The 20,536-nt window shown below is 42.6% G+C and overlaps 2 protein-coding genes across 2 annotated transcripts in view; both read left to right on the forward strand.

Moving 5' to 3' along the window:
- Positions 1–154: 154 nt before the first annotated feature.
- On the forward strand, positions 155–4,857 carry LOC133507133 (protein shisa-5-like). Its single transcript, XM_061831872.1, has 6 exons — positions 155–965; positions 1,055–1,428; positions 1,533–1,689; positions 1,867–2,030; positions 4,178–4,336; positions 4,600–4,857. Exons 2-6 carry the CDS (start codon positions 1,362–1,364, stop codon positions 4,689–4,691), a joined length of 639 nt encoding a protein of 212 aa, XP_061687856.1. The 5' UTR covers positions 155–965; positions 1,055–1,361; the 3' UTR covers positions 4,692–4,857.
- A 5,012-nt stretch (positions 4,858–9,869) lies between these two features.
- The window catches only part of itga7 (integrin, alpha 7), a 38,837-nt gene continuing 28,170 nt past the window's right edge, over positions 9,870–20,536 (forward strand). Inside the window, exon 1 of the mRNA XM_061831869.1 lies at positions 9,870–10,223. Coding sequence (XP_061687853.1) covers positions 10,030–10,223 — 194 coding nt within the window. The 5' untranslated portion in view covers positions 9,870–10,029. The remainder of the gene's footprint in view (positions 10,224–20,536) is intronic.

Genomic DNA, 20,536 nt, shown 5'->3' on the forward strand with positions numbered 1-20,536 from the left:
TTTTTGGGTATTTTATGCAGAAGTTCCTCTGAGTTTGTATTTGAAATGTTTCATGACACAGGGATCGCACCCTTGTAGGAATATATAAGGTCATAGGGCGCAGGGTCCCTGATGACAAAGTTCATAGATTTGGATTCACTTTCATTCCTCTTAAATGATCAAACTGTGGGTCATGAAAAACTTTTTAACTTTAGGGCGAGGCACGGTGGATCAGCTGGTAAAGCGTCAGCCTCACAGTTCTGAGGACCCGGGTTTGATCCCGGCCACGCCTGTGCGGAGTTTGCATGTTCTCCCGTGCCTGTGTGTTGTTTTCTCCGGGCAGTCCAGTTTCCTCCCACATCCCAAAAAACATGCAACATTAATTGGACACTCTAAATTGCCCCTTGGTGTGATTGTGAGTGAAGCTGTTTCTCTCGATGTGCCCTGCGATTGACTGGCAATCAGTTCAGGGTGTACCCCGCCTCCTGCCTGTTGAGAGCTGCGATAGGCTGGATGGATGGATGTTTTGAGAGGAAATGAAATGAATACTTGATTGGAAGCATTTAATTAAAAAAAAAAAACTTACAAGCAACCAAGATTCAAAAGGTTTTGTAACTTGATGAAGAAATATCTTTAGACCGCTTCACTCATTGGTCTTATTGATAGTCAATTCTGAGAGGTATTAATTGGTTATTATTAACAGTTTACTCTAACATACTGAGCACCCCTTTTGTAAACACCAATCAATATGATGCGGTGTTGCGCAGTTGAACATCATTGTGACCTACAGTATGTTTGTTGCTTTCAATTTTTTGTGATTGATGTTTAAAATGTTTCCATTATTCAGTTTTTTATACACTCGTCTAGCAGTGGTGTTTTTAGTTTCCCTGTGGAACCCCGCCATCCCCCAATAAACAAGAACATTTCTATCATCGATGTCCTGTGCCTCTTGAGGTGCCCAGCAGCTCACCACCAGCAGGCAACAGGTACTAAGGAGCCTTGGGTAGCGTATTTTTGACACATTTTTTGCAGTGTCTAAAACTGTGCCTTTGTCTTTTCTATGGACTCATGTCAGGTGACTCTTGGGGCCCCCCTTCATCTTGGGGACTTAGACGATTGCCCTGGGTTGTCTTCCCTGTTGCGAGGTCTGACCTGAAACTCATAATCCTGCGTGAAACTTTCACTGATCACTTTATTTTGATACCTCTGAATAGTAGCAATCCTTCATTAATTACACCGAGCCGGTTCTTGCCAGGAATGCTGTTAGGTGACTAGGCCGTTGGGTGGGACGCGCACGCGCTAGCACACACACACACACACACACAGGATATTCATGTGCCGAAACAGTGCTAGAGTCACTTTTAGTTTGTGTTTTTTCAGTAATGAAGTCAGCCGTTTTGTCCGTTCTAGTGTTGGTTTCATGCATCATCCTATTTCCAACTTCATGTGGTGAGTTATCCTTTTAGCGCATATTTACGCCTTGAACCCGCATTATGGAAACGAAAGCAAATCTATATTCTTGTGGTTTCGATATGGCTTGTCTTGCCTTCCAGCTGACAACTGTTCCAGCTACTGGGACGACGGCGGCCTCCGTCGCGATGGTCGCCAGTGTGGGGGCATGTACTGCTGTGGAACCTGCAGCGATAAATACTGCTGCGCTGAAAAAACACAACAATTAACTCAAGAGGAGCAGGATCTCTGCCATGACTGGTAGCAAAAAAATTTTGGGGTACTAATCTATTCTCTGTACAGTTTAACTTAACTAATGACTTTTATTGTTATGTGGAAATTAATTTAATTGTGGGGGAATATGATTATTAAAGGCTCTGTTTTACAATTTTTGTGATAATGATACTTTTGACCACTACTTTTGGTTTATCTGCGCAGGCCTCGCTTTGAGAAGCATACGAGACCTGGCATACTCTTGGGAAGCATCCTTGGCGCAGTCATTCCAATAATCTTCTGCGTAGGTCTCATCACCTGCTTTGTGGCGCCGTGCTGCTTTCTGTACAAAAAGTGCAAGAAACGACCAAACTCGCAGCAGCGTCAAAGTGAGATGCTTTCTTTATGTCAATGTTTGTCTACCTTTATTCAGCAAAGGCACATTTTTGAAATGACAAAACTGTCACGGCACACTACCAAACATCCGCGCATAAATTTTCTTTGCCGCTTATCCTCACGAGGGTCGCGGGGAGCACTGGAGCCTATCCCAGCTGTCAACGGGGAGGAGGCGGGGTACACCCTGAACTGGTTGCCAGCCAATCACAGGGCACGTGGAGACAGACAACAGTCGCACTCACAATCACACCTTGGGGCAATTTACAGTGTCCGATTTAAGGTTGCATGTTTTTGGTATGTGGGAATAAACCGGAGTGCCCAGAGTAAACTCACTCATGCACGAGGAGAACATGAAGGAGGAACAGGGAGGGCTGGGATTGAACCCGGGTCCTCAGAACTGTGAGGCCAACGCTTTCCAGCTTCCCCACCGTGCTGCCCACAAATATTTAGTGGATAGAAAATGTCTACACACCCCTGCTCAAATGCCAGGTTTTTGTGATATGATAATGAATAATGAGACCTAGATAAGTAATTTGCCAACTAAACTGAAGTTCCTTTCCTGGATGCCGTACTTACCCATCACTTCTTCGTCGCCCCCGTTTCCTTCACCAACATGTCCATAACAATCTGCACCATTCACAACTCTCTCTCTGTCTGGGATGCTAAGAACCACTTCATCTGGTTCCTTCCAGAATTTCTCTTTCACCTCGAGGTCACATCCTACCTGTGGGGCATAGCCACTAACCACATTATACATAACACCCTCAATTCCAAATTACAGCCACATCACTCGATCTGATACTCTTTTCACCTCCAACACATTCTTAGCCAGGTCTTCCTTTAAAATAACCCCTACTCCATTTCTCTTCCCATCTACTCCGTGGTAGAATAATTTAAACCCTGCTCCTAAACTTCTAGCCTTACTACCTTTCCACCTGCTCTCTTGGATGAGCAATATATCAACCTTTCTCCTAATCATCATGTCAACCAACTCCTGAGCTTTTCCCATTATAGTTATTGTTTTTGTAGTCAAGTATGACAGTTGTTATTCTGTATCGATGTCCAGAAAGTGAGCTGGTGCTCATTCGTGATGGATCTATGTGCGCGCACCACGCCTATCCACCCCTGGAGTCGGCCAAAAGTCTAGAACCCCCAAGTTCGAATGGTCATCCGTTTCCTATCATAGTCCCAACATTCAAAGTCCCTACACTCAGTTGTATCCGTTGAACCGTCGTAGCTGACGAGATCGCCGGCTACAAACCCAACATCGTGTTGGGCGGCTACCCGCCTCCAGTAGCCGAATCCGAAAGACAGCTCCTGCGGCCCGTGAGATTGACGCCATCGCAACTCCGTTCGGGCTGGTGTCACAAGCTCAACAACTATCAGCATCGACTTGAGAACAACATCGTCGATAAATGCCCATTGTGTGACTTCGTCCCCCGCGATACGCATCATCTCTTCAAGTGTGCTCAAAAACCGACCACGCTGACGGTGGATCACCTGTGGAACGCCCCGGCCCGATGTGGCTCACTTTGTGGACCTTGCTATGGAGTAATGACCGTCGTACTTGGCTACAACAACAACAACACTCAGTTGTAGGCTCTGTGCATTGCTCATCTTCTTCTGTCAACGAATTAGGTTTCCTCCTCTTTTTTGTCTTCGACTCGCACTAGCTGAATTTCCACCGACGCCCTGCAGGTTAGCGATGCCGGGGGGCGGGCGTTGTTAACCCGCCCCACGACCGATCAGTATGCTATTCTTTAGATGAACGCTCATATTTGTTTGGCACTTTTTTACGTCGAATGCCCTCCCTGACGCAACCCTCTGAATTTATCCGGGGTTGGAACCAGCCAACAGATTGCACTGGTTTGTCCCCCCATACGCTGCATTTGTGGAATAACATTCCTCGCATTCCAATATACTGCATGTCACTACATGTTGCCTGCATAAATACAAGATATATAAAATTTTCTATTGAAAAATGCTCACAATTTTGGTGAAAATGAAATGTGGGGAGAAAAGTGAAATTGGATGATTTTAATGAGGTTGCAATCACTGCTCCATGTCATTTAACACCATTTCATTTGTGTGTTGTTGTCTCCCACCAATTCAAAAAAAAAAAAAATCTCACTTCATGTAGACGTGACATCCACCTTTGTCGCCGCACCCACTCAGCCAGCGTCCCCACCCCAACATTCGCCGTCCCACCCTGGCTACCAACCCGTGCCAGTCTGGGCTCATTACGCAGGCCCCGCCGTACCCACAGCACCAGTGGGACCTCCCTCATACATGGAAGCAGGTGAGTTCTTACTTTGGCTTGTAATCAGATTCATCATTCCCCAAGCATATTTGTGTATTCTTTGTAACTGTTAAATAAATTATAATTAGGACGTGGTTTATGTTTAATTTAAGTGTGAAATTGTTCAGTTCACATAGAGTTTGCTCTATGCAACTGCTCCTCTTAGCAGTGTTAAATATAAAAGAATAGTTTGACATTTTTTGTTGGCCTGGAGACTTGCATTTTTCCTCATCATGTCACATGATGTGATCCGTTTGTTTTAGTTCCTCCGCCGTACTCGCCAGGGGTTGTGGCGCCACTTCCAGATGAACATTTGCAACCTCCCTACAACCCTTCCTACGGTTTCAACCCCTAAATCACACGCGTGGAAGGAAGCACATTTGTGTGGAATCATTTGGTATGATGAAGCAATTTTGTGGACAGCTGAAAAGGTACAGCAAAAGCCAAATGCCAGCGTGAAAATATAAAGTCCTGAATGACCTTGAATGTGTTTTCATTTACAGTCGTGGGGGAGAAGGGAGGGGGGGCAAATCTAACTGACATTAAAACAAGTGTTTTTAATGACGATGGGTTGTTATTATTGTTGTGTAAGATTTTTTTTGTTCATTTTTCAAGTGCTTAAATTTTCTTAGCGTTTAGAATGATCCAAAATTTAGTTGTAAATATTTTGCGTTGACAGAACTGTCTTTAAAAAAAAAAAAAAAGGAAAATAATAATAATTGTGCCTGCTTCATGTCATAGTTCCCAAAATACTCAATTGTCTCTTCATACGTGCAATGGACCCCATGCACCACAAGAGTTCACTGTTTAGACTTTAAAGACAGAGGCTCTAAAGTGCACGCTGACGGAACCCTTTAATACCCCTGTGACATTTCCTGTTGTCACCGTATCTATAAATCATCCATACATTTTCTTAGCCGCTTATCCTCAGGAGGGTCACGGCGTATAAATCATCAAGACATCAATCCAACAGCAGAGGAACACTCGGATGTTTATTTGGACTTGATGATGGACTTTTGTTGTCAACGTCACATTTGGACAAGGTGATTTTTCCCCGCACTGCAGCATTGTTGACATCTTATGAGTGATGTGCTACTCCCCCCCGCTCCTCGATATTCCAAAACGTGCATCCGATATGAGAAAACAGCTGCGCTCAGCTCATTCTCCTTGAGGGAATTGTAGTTAAATTGCCAGCATGGATGTACTTGGATTTGATCCCGTAATAAGCAGCACCACACCCTCTTACAGCATCCTTCCCTCCTCTTTTCCTACTGTCCGTGGATCAATACAGTAATAGTGCTGACTATGGAAGGGACCCTTGGGTGTTAAAAAAGGGGGAAAAAAATGACCCTGCCCGTATGTGCTGCCTGTTGGAGGTCTAAAATAAGCTCTCTCCTTGAGGTGGTGTTCTGACTACTAATGAGGCTTCACATCAGGATGCTGCACGTGCGGCACCGACTGCCAGAGACAAATTGTGGTGTTACACATTTGGCAAATAAGCTGATTCTACCATAATTACCTTAAAATACGTACTAATTCATTTTTTTGTTGCATTAATTGTTTTATTTACAGTCTTTTTTTCCATTGAATTAGATTTTTAATTACCTCTATATTGTACAATAGTTAAGCAGCATGGTGACGCAGCTGTAAAGCGTTGGGTTTCAAATCCGGCCCCTCCTGTGTGGAGTTTGCACCATGTCCCTGTTCTCCCTCTCCTTTCTCCGATATACAGTACATTCAATGAAGGTGAATATGCACCCAAGTTTTAAACAATATAATAATACAATTTGGAATGTGAAAATGTCATGGACAGTTAAAAAGATTTTGTTGTGCTGGCCAGAAAACTGATCACAAGGGTTCCTTGTGTGTGGGAAAAAAAAAACTCCCAAGTGGATGCAGTTGGTCTTTCTATCCAAGTTTTTATACTCACAATTTTCCCACACGCTTACATGCTGTACACAAGCTAAAAGGGGATTTCTTTCTTTCTTTCTTTTTTTTAAAGAATGATTTACTGCTCATTTTGGGATATACTTTTACATCATTTTTCTTATGCAGTGGTGCATTAACATGGGAGTTCAATTGGTCCCTTGACCATGTTTGTTCCTCAAAACATTGAAATGAATGGAAATCCCATTAATCAGTTCCAGCACCCTCAAAATGCTGCCAAAATTTTGTGTTTTTGTAATATGTACAAACATACAACACAATAATTTGACAATGAAAAAAAAGACCTTCTCATTTATGCAACAATATTAACTAATAGTCATTTTTATTTTACCTTCACCTATGAAGTAATTCAAATAAAATTAATATAAAATACAATTGTAACATTATCATTTCTTTATCTTTTCATTTTCCATGTTCAATTAAATCCTTAATACCGATGAAAAATGCTATATTTTAGCAAACATTTGATTTTTTTAAACAATGAAAAATCACTTCATGTTCTTTTAATTACATTTTTTATTCTTTTAAAAAATTTTCCTGGTATAGCACTGCCACAAGCCTTGTGAGGATAAGGGGCTCAGAAAATTGATGGATGATTACATTTATAATGGTATTTTAAATAGTATCCAATACATCCCCATTTGAGATACACTTAAAATTATGAGTAAATGTGTAGACTAGTATAAGGCAACATAACATTGCTGGTTTATAAAATGATGTGTCAACTGTAAAAGAAATCAATGCAATTCTTTCTAATACAGTAATTGCCAACAATGTTTATCTGCTTATTTTTTGTCATTTATTACTTTTAACATTTTCCCTAAATTTTTTTCAAATTAATATTTACTACTTGGAAAAACTGGAAAAAAATAAACAGCGATATGATTATAGATATATATAACTTGAAAGATGCATAAAAATTTCAACTTCAGCATTTTTAGCTATTTTTAAATAAAACATTGTAAAAATGTAAGTAAATAAAATAATTTCAGAATTTATGTATTTAAAAAATGTTATTGTTTAATTTTACCTTTTAATTGATCATTTTAGAATAAAATACATGGGCTTTCCTTTTTTCTGTGAATTATAGTACCTCTGTTTAATGGGTATGATATTATGTTATCCTCACAAAAATAACATTTATGGAATCAATTGATCAAGAAAATTGCCATTAAAACTGATTACATTGTAACTACACCACAAATAGAATTATTGCACAAAATAAAACAATACAGCTTTTAGAAGCATCCTGATGGTGATCGTTCCATTCTTTTTTTTATTCACATCAAACGGTACAGTGTGCACATATTAATCCTCATCTAATGTGACAAACGTCACACATGACAGTTTGTTGAGCGCAACTTTTGAGGTGACAGCTGCAAACAAGCAGTCATCAGGTGGTCCCAGGAGAACAGCTGCAGCTGAGAACGCAAAACTGGGACGTAAAGTAGTTGCAAAAGTCAACAACCTGCGAACAGACCTTTCCCACCATTTTTTCCTCTCACAGGAACAACAAGAGTCCAACTTTTTTTATGGAAGACTCTAATCTAGTCCATATTGTGGACATGTGTGTATGTGTGTTGGGGAAGGGGAGGGGGAGGGGTGGGTACTTCCTGTTCTTATACCGTACCGTAGCGGATGAACACAGAGATTTTTGTGGTAATGGGTGTTTCAGTTAATTTTTAGGAAGAGTCCAGTAATTGATTATCCAAAATAAAACAAAATCCCCATCTTGTGTAATGTTGTTTCCATTTGTATGCTGCATCAGAAGTTGAGCTAACATGAAGTCTGGATGCGATCCAGTTTGTCTAATTGCGAGCCAGTTTTATTTGTCATCTCCTAAATCTTTGAAATAAAATGTTCAATAGACATACAAATACGTATATTATCTAAAAAGCTGGGCCAGGCTCACCTTAGTATGTGTAACTGTATATATACAAACAATACTCAGACAAATTTCCTCTGCAACTATCGATTGACATAGCTTTGTATACCGTATTTTGCTTGGGTCGCCCATGTGGTGCCCGCGGGGCATGTTCTAAAAAAATAGCACAGGTCACAAATTGTTATTATTTACTATTATTGATTGTGCTTTAAATTTTGACTTGCTTATATTAATGAAAATTGAAAAAATGCTGTATAATAATAAGTATTTCTATATTTGTAAAGTATAGGAGTTTTTTATTTTGGAGCTTTGCTGTAAACAGGTCAGGTAGGCTTTCATACGGTCGGTGCTCACAAAGTACCCCTAAGCCTCAAAAAGCTCGGTGACCCCTGGGAAATAGTATACAGTAAATGTGTTTGTGCCATACTGCCCCCAGGTGGCCAAGGTGTACATCCCAGCTGGAGCAGCACAATGTCCACTGAACTGAAGCAAAAACGGATTAACCGCTTTACATTCTTTTCATTGTTGCATTTTTAAAAATAAAATTCAGTACGGTAGAGTTGGGTTGCCCCCACAACAACGTACTCTTTGCAGATGATGTGGTTCTGTTGGCTTCATCAAGCCGTGACCTCCAGCTCTCATTGAAGCCCTTCGCAGCCAAGCGTGAAGTGGCTGGGATGAGAATCAGCACCTCTTAATCTGAGACCATGGTCCTCAGTCAGAAAAGGGTGGCATGCTGTCTCCGGGTCGGGGATCAGATACTGCCCCAAGTGGAGGAGTTCAAGTATCTTGGGGTCTTGTTCTTGAGCGAGGGAAGTATGGAGCGGGAGATCGACAGACAGATGGGTGCAGCGTCTGCAGTGATGCGGACTTTGTATCTGTCCGTTGTGGTAAAGAGGGAGCTGAGTCGAAAGGCGAAGTTCTCCCTTAGAGATAGGGTCAGAAACTCAGTCATCCAGGAGGGGCTCAATGTCGAGCTGCTGTTCCTTCGCATTGAGAGGAGCCAGATGAGGTGGCTGGGGCATCTGATTCTGATGCCTCCCGGACGCCTCCCTGGTGAGGTGTTCTGGGCATGTCCCACCGGAAAGAGACCCCGGAGACGACCCAGGACACGCTGGAGAGACTATGTCTCTCGGCTGGCTTGGGAACGCCTCAGGATCCCTCTGGAAGAGTTGGAAGAAGTGGCTGGGGAAAGGGAAGTCCGCCTATCCGTGCTGAAGCTATTTCCCCCGTGACCCGACCCGGATAAGCGATTAATAATTGAAAATATCGTGATCAAAATGAGGAAGTAAAAATGGTGCCATACAGTGCCATAAAATCACACACACACAAAAAAATTAAAACATGGAAAAACATTTTTTTAAATACATCTTCTCTGTTGCTCTTTTCCAAGCATTTCAATGTGTGTCTTTTGGATCGTGTGAACCCAGCAAATAAATATAACTGTCTGAGGTATTTTTATATATTTCTTTTTCTCTTCACACAATCTGTCTCTATTCAGTAGCCTCCAAGTACCTTGACAACCTTGCCTGGTATTTTGGCAGCAGTCCTTTGAGTGTTGCTGTCAGCTGTGTGTGCGTGGATGGAGGGGGGAGGAGTGAGTGGGGCTATTCAAGGCACTTGTCCTCCCTCATCTCCCTCGGGTGCACAGAGGAGGAGGAGGACAGGGGTGGAGGCGAGTACTGCACACTTGCACTCTGGTAGCCGACGGGAGCACATCGAGCACAGCCTGCTCCCCCCCACCTTTTACGCTGACTGCACCAAAAAGCCACAACAAGAGGATTTCCCGCCACTGGAGCAGGATTTCCTTTTTCGGAATCACTGGAAGTTCTTCTTCTAACTCTGCTTCGGAAGCTGCGGCATGGCTGAAGCGGCCCTGGGTGGACACCCTGGGACCAGGATGGGTCTTCTGTGGGCTCTGCTGACCCTCCTCAACCACGTGGGGGCTTTCAACCTGGATACTACTCACATGTTGCACAAGCTGGGAGACCGTGGGACCTTTTTTGGCTTCTCTCTCGCCCTACACAAGCAGCTCACCCCCGAGCCTCACAACTGGTAAGTTTACAACTTCTATGTGCACCTGTTCCACCTTTGTAAAGAAAAACATTTTCTTCAGTTCTTCTGAGGTTGGATTTGGAAAAACATTTAGTTGCAAGCCACTTGTCATGAAGAAGTATCACAAAATCCTTCATCCTTCCTTTATCCAAGCCACTTATCCTCACAAGGGTCGCGGGAAAGCAGGAGTCTAACCCAGCTAGCTTCGGGCGAAAGGCGGACTACAACCTGAACTGGTCGCCAGTCAGTGACAGGGCAGATATCGACACCATCACTGAGCGGGAATCAATCCCACGCTCCCCGCACCAAAGTCAGGCGTGTGTACCACTACACAGTCAGTAACTACAAAAAGTTTTACATGGTTAAAATACAGTTAATATATACACTACAGTGGTGCCTTGCGAGATGACTCGACTTTTTTCGTAATATGAGCCGCCTTTTGGGTGATTTTTGCTTTGACTTGAGAGTAAATATTTGAGATTAGACCACTACACGCCAACAGTAAATTCAGCTCACGTCACAATAGTCAAACTAAAGAAAGAGAACTACACATTTTGTATGGGATCATGATCACTATTACTTGTTTGATAGTCCTTTAAAGAACTAGAATTGGACCTCATGGTGGATTCACACAAGTAGACAATATAACAACGCTCTCAGGTATATATCCTTTATCCTCTGCAAAGAGCGACTAATATTACTGCCTTTTGTTGCTTGCAGTAGAGCAAAACGCTTCTCCGTTTGTCTACATGACTGTATTACACTACTGCCCGGTGTCTAAGACGCATACACCAGGGGTTATGTGAATTAGTAAATGCACAAACGCTTTCAATCTATAGATTTTATCAAATAACGTCAAATGAGTTTATTTAAGCTCAATATTGTAGAGTGCTACTTTCCTCATTAAAATCACACTTTGTATTATTCAAGGTATTATTCAGCTTGTATGGCATGGCACCATTGCATATATGAAAAGCTCTGGAAAAAAATAGGTGATAAAAGAAAATTGAAAATCATACAGTGTATACTGAGTATTGATGAGATTTTCTCAATTTACAGAAATTTTGGTTTGTTTATCTGTTATTTTGGTATTTGAATGGCAACAGGTTGATAAATGTTAACTGTACCTTCAGCCATCTAGTGGAAGAGCATTTAATTGTTCTGCCAGTCACTAAACATCACTGGTACAGCATATAGATAGATGAACAAAGATGCATTTTTTGTAGTAAAGAGATCATTTTTACAATAAGATAAATTTACTAATTTACCATAGCGCACAGTGGTTGCGCTTAAAACACAAATTTGTGAGTTTTCTTCATAGGTTGTGTACAGATATTGGCGACAAGGTTTGAGTACTCTTCATGGAACACAAAATTCGCACAACACTGCTGCACAAGGTCAAATCTTGACCAAATCTGTGATTCATCCAGAGAGTCATACAGTAAAGACAATAAGTATTTGAACACCCTGCTATACTGTAAGTTCTCCCACTTAGAAATCATGAAGGGGTCTGAAATTTTCATCGTAGGTGCATGTCCACTCTGATAGAGATAATCTAAATAGAAAAATCCAGAAATCACAATTTATGATTTTTTTAACGATTCATTTGTGTGATACAGCTGCAAATAAGTATTTGAACACCTGTCCATCAGCTAGAATTCTGACCCTCAAAGACCTGTTAGTCCGCCTTTAAAAGTCCACCTCCACTCCATGTATTATACTGAGTCAGATGCACCTGTGTGAGGTTGTTAGCTGCTGCATACAGACAGCTGTCCTCCCATACAATCAGTAAGACTCAAACTTGTAACATGGCCAAGACCAAAGAGTTGTCCAAAGACACCAGAGACAAAATTGGACAACTCCACATGGCTGGAAAGGGCGACGGAGAAATTGCCAAGGATCTTAGTGAAAAAAGGCCCACTGTTGGAGCAATCATTAGAGAAATGGAAGAAGGTAAACATGATGGTCAATCTCAATTGGAGTGGAGCCCCATCCAAGATATCACCTCGTGGGGTCTCAATGATCCTTAGAAAGGTGAGGAATCAGACGGGACTACACGACAGGACTTGGTCAATGACCTGAAAAGAGCTGGGACAACCATTTGTCCAAGGTGACTGTTGGTAGTACACTAAGACGTCATTGTTTGAAATTATGCATACCACGAAAGGTTCCCCTAGTTAAACCAGCACATGTCAAGGCCCGTCTTAAGTTTGTCAATGACCATTTGGATGATACAGAGGAGTCATGGGAGAAAGTTTTGTGGTCAGATGAGACCAAAATGGGACTTTGTGGTCATAATTACACTAACCGTGTTTGGAGGAAGACGAATGATGAGTTCCATCCCAAGAACGCCATCCCTAATGTGAAGCATGGGGGTTGTAGCGTCATGCTTTGGGTGTGTTTTTCTGCACATGGGACAGGACGACTGCACTCTATTAAGAAGAGGATGACCGCGACAATGTATTGTGAGATTTTGGGGAACAACTACTTTCCCTCAGTCAGAGCATTGAAGATGGGTCGTGCCGTGGGTCTTTTAACGTGATAATGACCCGAAGCACACAGCCAGGAAAACCAAGGAGCGGCTCCGTAAGAATTATATTAAGGTTCTGGCGTGGCCTACCCAGTCTCCAGACCTAAACCTCATAGAAAATCTTTGGAGGGAGCTGAAACTCCGTGTTTCTCAGTGACAGCCCAGAAACCTGTCTGATCTAGAGAAGATTTGTGTGGAGGAGTGGGCCAAAATCCTTCCTGCAGTGTGTGAAAACCTGGTGAACAACTACAGGAAACGTTTGACCTCTGTAATTGCAAACAAAGGCTACTGTACCAAATATTAACATTGTGATTTCTGGATTTTTCTTTTTAGATTATCTCTCTCACAGTGGACATGCACCTACGATGAAAATTTCAGACCCCTCCATGATTTCTCAGTGGGAGAACTTGCAATATAGCAAGGTGTTCAAATACTTTTTCTTCACTGTACGTTCCATATGGTGTCACCAAATGTGGAAAGAAAGCTCCCATAGGAGCTTTCCGTGCTGCTCCATTGTTATGCCAAACCATTGTCAGGACACCAGTAGTAATTCAACGTGCACATTTAATGTGCACTATGCATTCAGCTAATAGAGTGAACGGGAAGTCAGGGCCGTATGAGGGAGCATATGTGATGAATCAGCAGATGTTGGCCATTGTTTCATTAAACACGTCTTTGAGCTTTATTGATTGTCATCAGCATTCCCGCACTCGTGAGTCGACGTATACTTTTTTGGGAAAATCACGTCCTCAGTTGGCTCCGTGCTGCTTTTACGACCCAATCCCGCGCCCTTCTTTTTCACTTGTGGATCACTTTAGAAGCACTGCCAAGACGCAAGTGGAGTGGGAAACGGCCCGCTCCGCAGAGATATGATTATGAGAACCCATTATTTGGATTACTGCATACAGATCCTCTCCGTGCCCATCAATGTCCTCTTCTATTTTTTGCTTCGTGAGGAGGGAGGAATACAATGAGCTTTAACTGTCAGGCTTAACTGTCAAGCTGCACCTTTTTTTTGACACTGTCGCTGAAAAAAGTCAAAGAAAAAGCAAAACAATTATCTCACCAATTCTCGTGGCACTGGAGTCATTTGCTACCATTTTTTTTTAACCTCAAAGTTCTCATTGGACATTCCCCAGCTAACGCATTTCAACAGTGTTGCTCACCAAAATAGCAGCACAAACTCAGGCACCTAAAGTTTCTCATGGCACCAGATGGACGAGTTTATCTCCAGTCATCCAGTGGAAGAGCATTTCATTGTTCTGCCTGTCACGATATGTTGCTGGGATAAATAGAAAAACGAAGATTCGCTATTTGTAGTAAATCCATTTTTCATACCAATTAAGTGAATACTGGATTATTTACCATAACACACCAGATGCTTTGTGGTTGCTCCACAATGTTGTGTGTGTCAATCCATCCAGTCTGCTTCACTCCTTTTCAAATGTTTCTTTTTATCCGCACAGCTTCAATTTGTACTTACTGTTAAACATAATATAGCAGAATATAATTATGAATCCTAAAAATGTCAAATGAAGACCTCTTCTCCACTAAAAGCATCCCTCCGTTTTTAACTGCTGAGCCAGACTGCAGTCATGTTGTCGCCTGGTCTGAGCAACGCTGTGACATCATTAGGCCACCGTGACGAAAAAAAGTACTGTAAATATATTGCCCAGCAGCATGACTCCATGTTATTTTAAAAGGTGACTGCGAGCTAAAAGTATCGTATTGCTGCCCCTGTAGGAGGACCTGAGGATAGCGAGGAAATCGGTAGCACGGGTGAGGTCTAACATGGCCGCGCGTAATGTCACTCCAGTGTATGGACAAGACGCTGGAAAAAAAAATCATTTTGATTCTTAACTAATCAATGGCGTGTAACAGCCCAGCAATGATCTCAAAATGTGTATTATGTAGTTAGAAAAAAAAGCTATGATTTCACTTTAGATGGACTTTAAAGGTCAAGTGTCATCTCTATAAACATTCTAAAATGGATATTGTAATGAAAAATACATATAACCGTATTCACTTCAATGTCTATATGAAAAAATAAATATGAGCGGAGAGCGCGTGCGTCATTCATGCGCAAAGTTGCCGAAGTGTCATTCGGTCGCCATATTTGCTGCATCTCCTGTGCGTGACGTCACTCTGGACATTTGCCATTGAAAACACACTGTGGCCCCGACTCTGGGAGACGAACACGCCCCTTCTGACATGGAAGCTCTTTTGGAAGAAGAGAACATCTCACAACCTAGTGAAGTTACTGGGGCAATATTACCCTATTGTTTCAAGCCATATTTAGATGATATACGGATCACAGCCAAACCACCTCCCCGCCCGATGCACCTCCGTGGCGGAGGTGAGCCACCGCGGCTCGGCGTGAGATGAGCCACCCCGGCCAACAAAGCCGGCGGCAGGCTCGGCCTTGTCGTCAAGGCCAGTGGCGATCCACAAAGCCTGCGGAGGCCGTCGTTCAGCGGCTGCTACACGGAAGCCTATCGACAGATTTAGCACCCCTGATTGACGGGATACGCCCCCCCCCAACTATTCTTTTTTGTAGTAGCTGGAGACACATCTACCTGTCATTTCGAACCCACGAAGCTCTTGTCCTTTGCACCCGTGCAATCCATTTTCACGACGAACCGGGTCTCTTGCAAATTTATGAAGGGTAAATCCATCCCCCCGAGTGTTCGAGTAATATCCAGCAATGCAACGAGCCGGCATTTTAGCTAACATAAAGGAACAATGAGCTACCTTCCCACAGGTAAAACTAAACGAAACAAACGAGTCCGCTTGAGGGCGCTTCTGCCCCATACGTCACGTCCTGTTTCCTTTTGAAAACAAATCCCTTGAGAGGTTTTTTATGGCGGGAGTTTTAAAAAGCCATATACGTCAAAATCATGTATTGTGGTGAAAAAAAGGCATGGGTCCATACCGGCTGCCGTTTTTTCCATTAATAACATACTAAAAATCATGCATTTCATGATAGTGGCCCTTTAATGATTGCCACTCTCTAACTGTGGGTGCGGGAGTTGCTGCCAGGGTGTACACGGAATTAAAAGCGGATTGGTGAACTGATATAATTACACATTTCCATGGTTTCCCCCAAGTTGGATTTATTTTCCTGCCATCCATCTGTCCACTTTCTGTACCGCTAATCCTCACTTGAGTCACAGGTGAGCTCGAGATGATCCCAGCTGACTTTGGGTGAGAGGCAGGGTACACCTTGGCCTCGATCGCAGGCTGCACGAGATTAAAAGCGTAGTGGTGTTGTACTGAAATAATGAAATGGCTATATTTCGCGGTCATGTTTTGATCTTGTTAACATGATTAGATGAGCTTTCTTTGAAATTTTTGGGGCGTGCAAGAGGTGAAATGCCATCTCTGGGATGTTGAAAGGCAGTGTACTTAAAAAGGTTGGCAAAGCCAGCTAAAGGTACTAAAAGAGCAATACTTAATACAAAAAGGATGTAAAAGTCAACATATCAAAGACGCATACCACAGTATGGGTTGAATTCCCAGAAATCACGCCAGGAGTAACACAAGCTCAGCAGTAGCTTAATTTATCCTGAGAGCAGGCTTTATTATTCAGACAACAAATATAGGGAAACTGACTCTCCCGTATGAATAATACATTTCCATTAAGCAGATCAGATGGCACGTTCTGAAAAGTGCTTTGATGAGACATCTTGCCCCAAAGTGTTGTAATCAGATGCTGCAGTGACTCATTGGCTCATCGAATGGCCCAAGCTTTGTATGTGACTCTCGCCTGAAGTCACGCTGCACTCCACTCGTCGATTATGATACTGTAATAAATGCTTTGAAGTTCTCGATTCTTGACTGTACCATCACGAGACACTTGATTAGAATCATGGGATCCAGTCCGACACTAAAGATGCCCGTCTGACTTTTGAAAAATCCTGACCGGTCTGATGTGTCAGAGGATGCTGTTGCACTCCAGACCTGTAGGTGGCTGCCCTCTAATACTGTAGATGCTATGACCCAATAGGTCGCCTCATCAGATGAACACAAGTAAATGCCTCCGTCAAATGATGTGGATGTAAGTCGCAATCATCTCTAGATGCCGGTGGTCACAGTCAGACAACTACCTAACTTAAAGGTCAAGTGTCATCCCTATAAACATTCTAAAATTGATATTGGAATGAAAAATACATATAACATTATTCACTTCAATGACTATACGAAAAAATATGAGCGGAAAGCGCGTCATCCATGCACAAAGTTGCAGAAGTGTCATTCGACATCCAAGTGGTCGCCATGTTGGCTGCATCTCCTGTCCGTGACGTCACGCCGGACATTCGCCATTGAAAACACGCTGTGGCCCCTACTATGGGACACGCCCTTCAAACACGGAAGCTCTTTTCGAAGAAGAGAACATCTCACAATCGAGTGAAGTTACCGGGGCAATATTACCCTATACCCATATTTAGATAATGTGCGGATCACGGCCAAACCGCCTCCCAGTCCGATCCACTTCCGTGGCGGGGATGAGCCTTCACGCCTCGGCGCCGCGACGAGCCACCCCGGCCGACAAGGTGTCGAAAATGAGCCACTGTCGGCCGGGGTGGCTCATTTTTGGCGCCGATGTGGCTTATCACGGCACCCAGCCGGGCTTCTTTACAGCAGCTGAGTGCGCCATTGCCGTCCGCGATCTCGACGCGGCAGCCTTCGCCAGCGAGCCGATGCAGCCGCCGTCCGACGCGCACATCGACACATTTAGCACCCCTTTCATACAGACGCCGATCTTTTGTTACATTATGAGAGACAGATTACGTGGTCCGTCCCGAACTATATCTTTTTTAGTCGCTGTATACACAGCTACCTGTTATTTGGGACCCACAAAACTCTCGTATTTTGCACCCGTGCAATCCATTTTTCACGACGAACCGGGTCTCTTGGAAACTTATGAAGGGTAAATCCATCCTCCCCATTGTTCAAGCAATATCCAGCAATGCAACAAACCGACATTTTGGCCAACACGAAAGAACAAAGCGCTACCTTCCCGCAGGTAAAACTATTAGAAACAAACGAGTCCGCTGGAGGGTGCTCCTGCCCTGTACGTCACTTACTGTTTCCTCTCGAAAACAAATCCCTCGAGAGGATTTTCATGGCGGGAGTTACAAAAAGCCATATCCGTCAAAATCCCGTTTTGTGATGAACGTGTTTTTTCATTGATAACATACTAAAAATCATCCATTTCATGACAGTGGACCTTTAAGTAGATAAACCGCGACACCAACTGCAGCATTTCCACAGTCTCTCTGTGGTGCTTACGGCACAGATGGTGATCTTATGTTACGTGCAAGCAGCTCGTCACAGCTCGATCTGCTGCAGCATCATTAATTGGCAGCACAAAGGCGGTTTGTAAAAATCAAAGCAGCTTTGTGAAATGAGTAAAATGGATCTCGAGGCCCACGCTGATGCCCAGCGTCTTACGGTTGGCGCAATGAACAACTGCACTGTCCGCGTGGCGTCTTGTGCACAATCTCCTCAGTGTGCGCACAAGCGCCGGCTTCTGTTCCTCGGGCTTGGTGGAGGTCTGCTGGCGTCTCGAAGCAATTTAACAATCTCCGCTGTCGCTGCTGTCAGACAGACGACGGGGGCATTTGAGTGGGAGTTATGTGGGCATCTGCTATTTATACTGAAATGACAAGTGCTTCCACTAATAGTTGAGCACATGGTGAAGACAGGAAACTCCCTGAGTTCAAGCCCCCCAGATGCCAATCTGACATCGTACTTTGTTCGACGTTCAACAAAACCAGTATCAACAAGATCTCTGAAAAAAGTAATTTAATACTGAAAACAACCATGTGCTTGACATTCCACAATTAAATAGTGGGGACATCCTAATTATAAATGATTCGGTTATTTGACTTAATTTACTTTTAAAATGCTCGGGAAAATCCAAATACACACATAAAACAACCAAAATGTGGTAAGAGGGTGATAATTAAAAATAAAAAAAGGATGTTTTTTTTTAAAACATCATGTGTATATATGTATGTTGAAATAAAAATACAGAAAAAATAAAATAAATTAAACATTAAATGTGTAAATAACACATATTCTTTGAAAATAAATCGAAATCTAAAACATTAAAATTGAATAACAAATGATTTAAAATAATAATGGAATAAAATATTTTTTAAAGTGAAAACTAGATCAAATCAAAAATTATTTAAAAATGAAAGTAAAATATCCGACCTAAATATCAGATCTTTTAAATTATAAATACATAAAAGATAACATTTATGAAATTTTTAAATAAAAACTAAAGACAAATCTAAAATAATTTAAAAGGAATAACAAAATGTAGATTAAAAACATTCAATGTAAAGATAAAGCGAAATGTATTTTGAACAAAAAAATAAATAATAATATCACGCATAGTCTTTAATTAATTTTACGTACTGCTTATCCTCACTGATCCAGAAAATATGAAAAAAAATTTTTAATTTTACAATCCCGGATTTTTTTAGATGAAAAATAAAAAATAAATCTACTCAACGACTTCATGAAAGAAAAGTACAGTGTTCACAAATCTCCAACCATCCTATTTTGTATAGCGCTTATCCTCATGAGGCTTGTGGATGAGCTGAGTTTGGATGAGCTGGCAGGATGCACCTTGTACTGGTCAACATCCAATTGGAGGACACTCTTAGACAATCACGCATTCCCTCTCACATTGCAAACAAAGTCCACATTTCAGGGCTGTGAAACAGACACCGAAGTACCCTGTGTATAAATACATTTATGAAGGTCTAGTAGCCCCTCCAGTCTATATGAAGAACTTACATTCTACTACCGTTATCCAGCCATATAGTAGCCATCACTGCATGATATACAGCATGTAGCTTTCTTCATAATTGTGTTTGGCTCACTGCCACAGCATCAGTTTCTACGTTGGACCCAGTCCAATGGAAGCGTTACATCCTTTTTCCTGCCTCAGTGTTGAGTTGAAAGTGTAGTACACGCGATGCTAGCTAAGAAATCATCAGTGCTGTCTTGTCCGTGTGGCCTTCAAACAAACACATCTATTGTGCTTCATCTCCATCCTCTGAGCCCTTTAGGTCCGCTTTTGTATTCAAGGAAGCCATTTCCACGTCTCGACATTGCAGTGGGACTATTGGTACTGTGTGATCTATTCCGTGTTTGATAGTGCCGGCGGGTCATAAGTCGTAAAATCAAATGTAAGATACTGGGGATGATAGCCGAGCTTTGCGAACACTCTTTATGTGGACCACAATTTTTACGTTGTATTTCATACATTTTGAATGTCATTACTTTGGATAAAATGTTGTTTTGTCCTAGTTCCCAGGCATATTTTTAAGAATTGTAGTGTAACCATATGATGCTCACTGAACTGAGGTCTCACAAAGAATGTCGGACATGTTTTTCTCCCAAATTTACATTGACCTGAGGCGGCACGGTGCATCAGCTGGTAAAGCGTTGGCCTCACAGTTCTGAGGACCCGGGTTCGATCCCGGCCCCACCTGTGTGGAGTTTGCATGTTCTCCCCTGTGTTTGCGTGGGTTTCCTCCGGTCACTCCAGTTTCCTCCCACATCCCAAAAAACATGCAACATTAATGGGACACCCCAAATTTCCCCGTCGGTGTGATTGTGAGTGCGGCTGTTTGTCTCTATGTGCCCTGCGATAGGCTGGAAACCAGTTCAGGGTGTACCCTGCCTCCTGCCCGTTGACAGCTGGGTTAGGCTCCGGCATTCCCCGCCACCCTCATGAGGACAAGTGGCAAAGAACATGGAT

This window comes from Syngnathoides biaculeatus, chromosome 10 (genome assembly GCF_019802595.1).
Source record: "Syngnathoides biaculeatus isolate LvHL_M chromosome 10, ASM1980259v1, whole genome shotgun sequence".
NCBI classification, from domain to species: domain Eukaryota; kingdom Metazoa; phylum Chordata; class Actinopteri; order Syngnathiformes; family Syngnathidae; genus Syngnathoides; species Syngnathoides biaculeatus.

What these genes read in the sequence shown, in the direction of transcription:
- LOC133507133 (XM_061831872.1), top strand. Translation starts at nt 1,362, where the DNA reads ATGAAGTCAGCCGTTTTGTCCGTTCTAGTGTTGGTTTCATGCATCATC. An exon ending in CCTATTTCCAACTTCATGTG is followed by an intron (nt 1,429 to 1,532) that starts GTGAGTTATCCT and finishes CTTGCCTTCCAG; the next exon opens with CTGACAACTGTTCCAGCTAC. An exon ending in TCCCTCATACATGGAAGCAG is followed by an intron (nt 4,337 to 4,599) that starts GTGAGTTCTTAC and finishes CGTTTGTTTTAG; the next exon opens with TTCCTCCGCCGTACTCGCCA.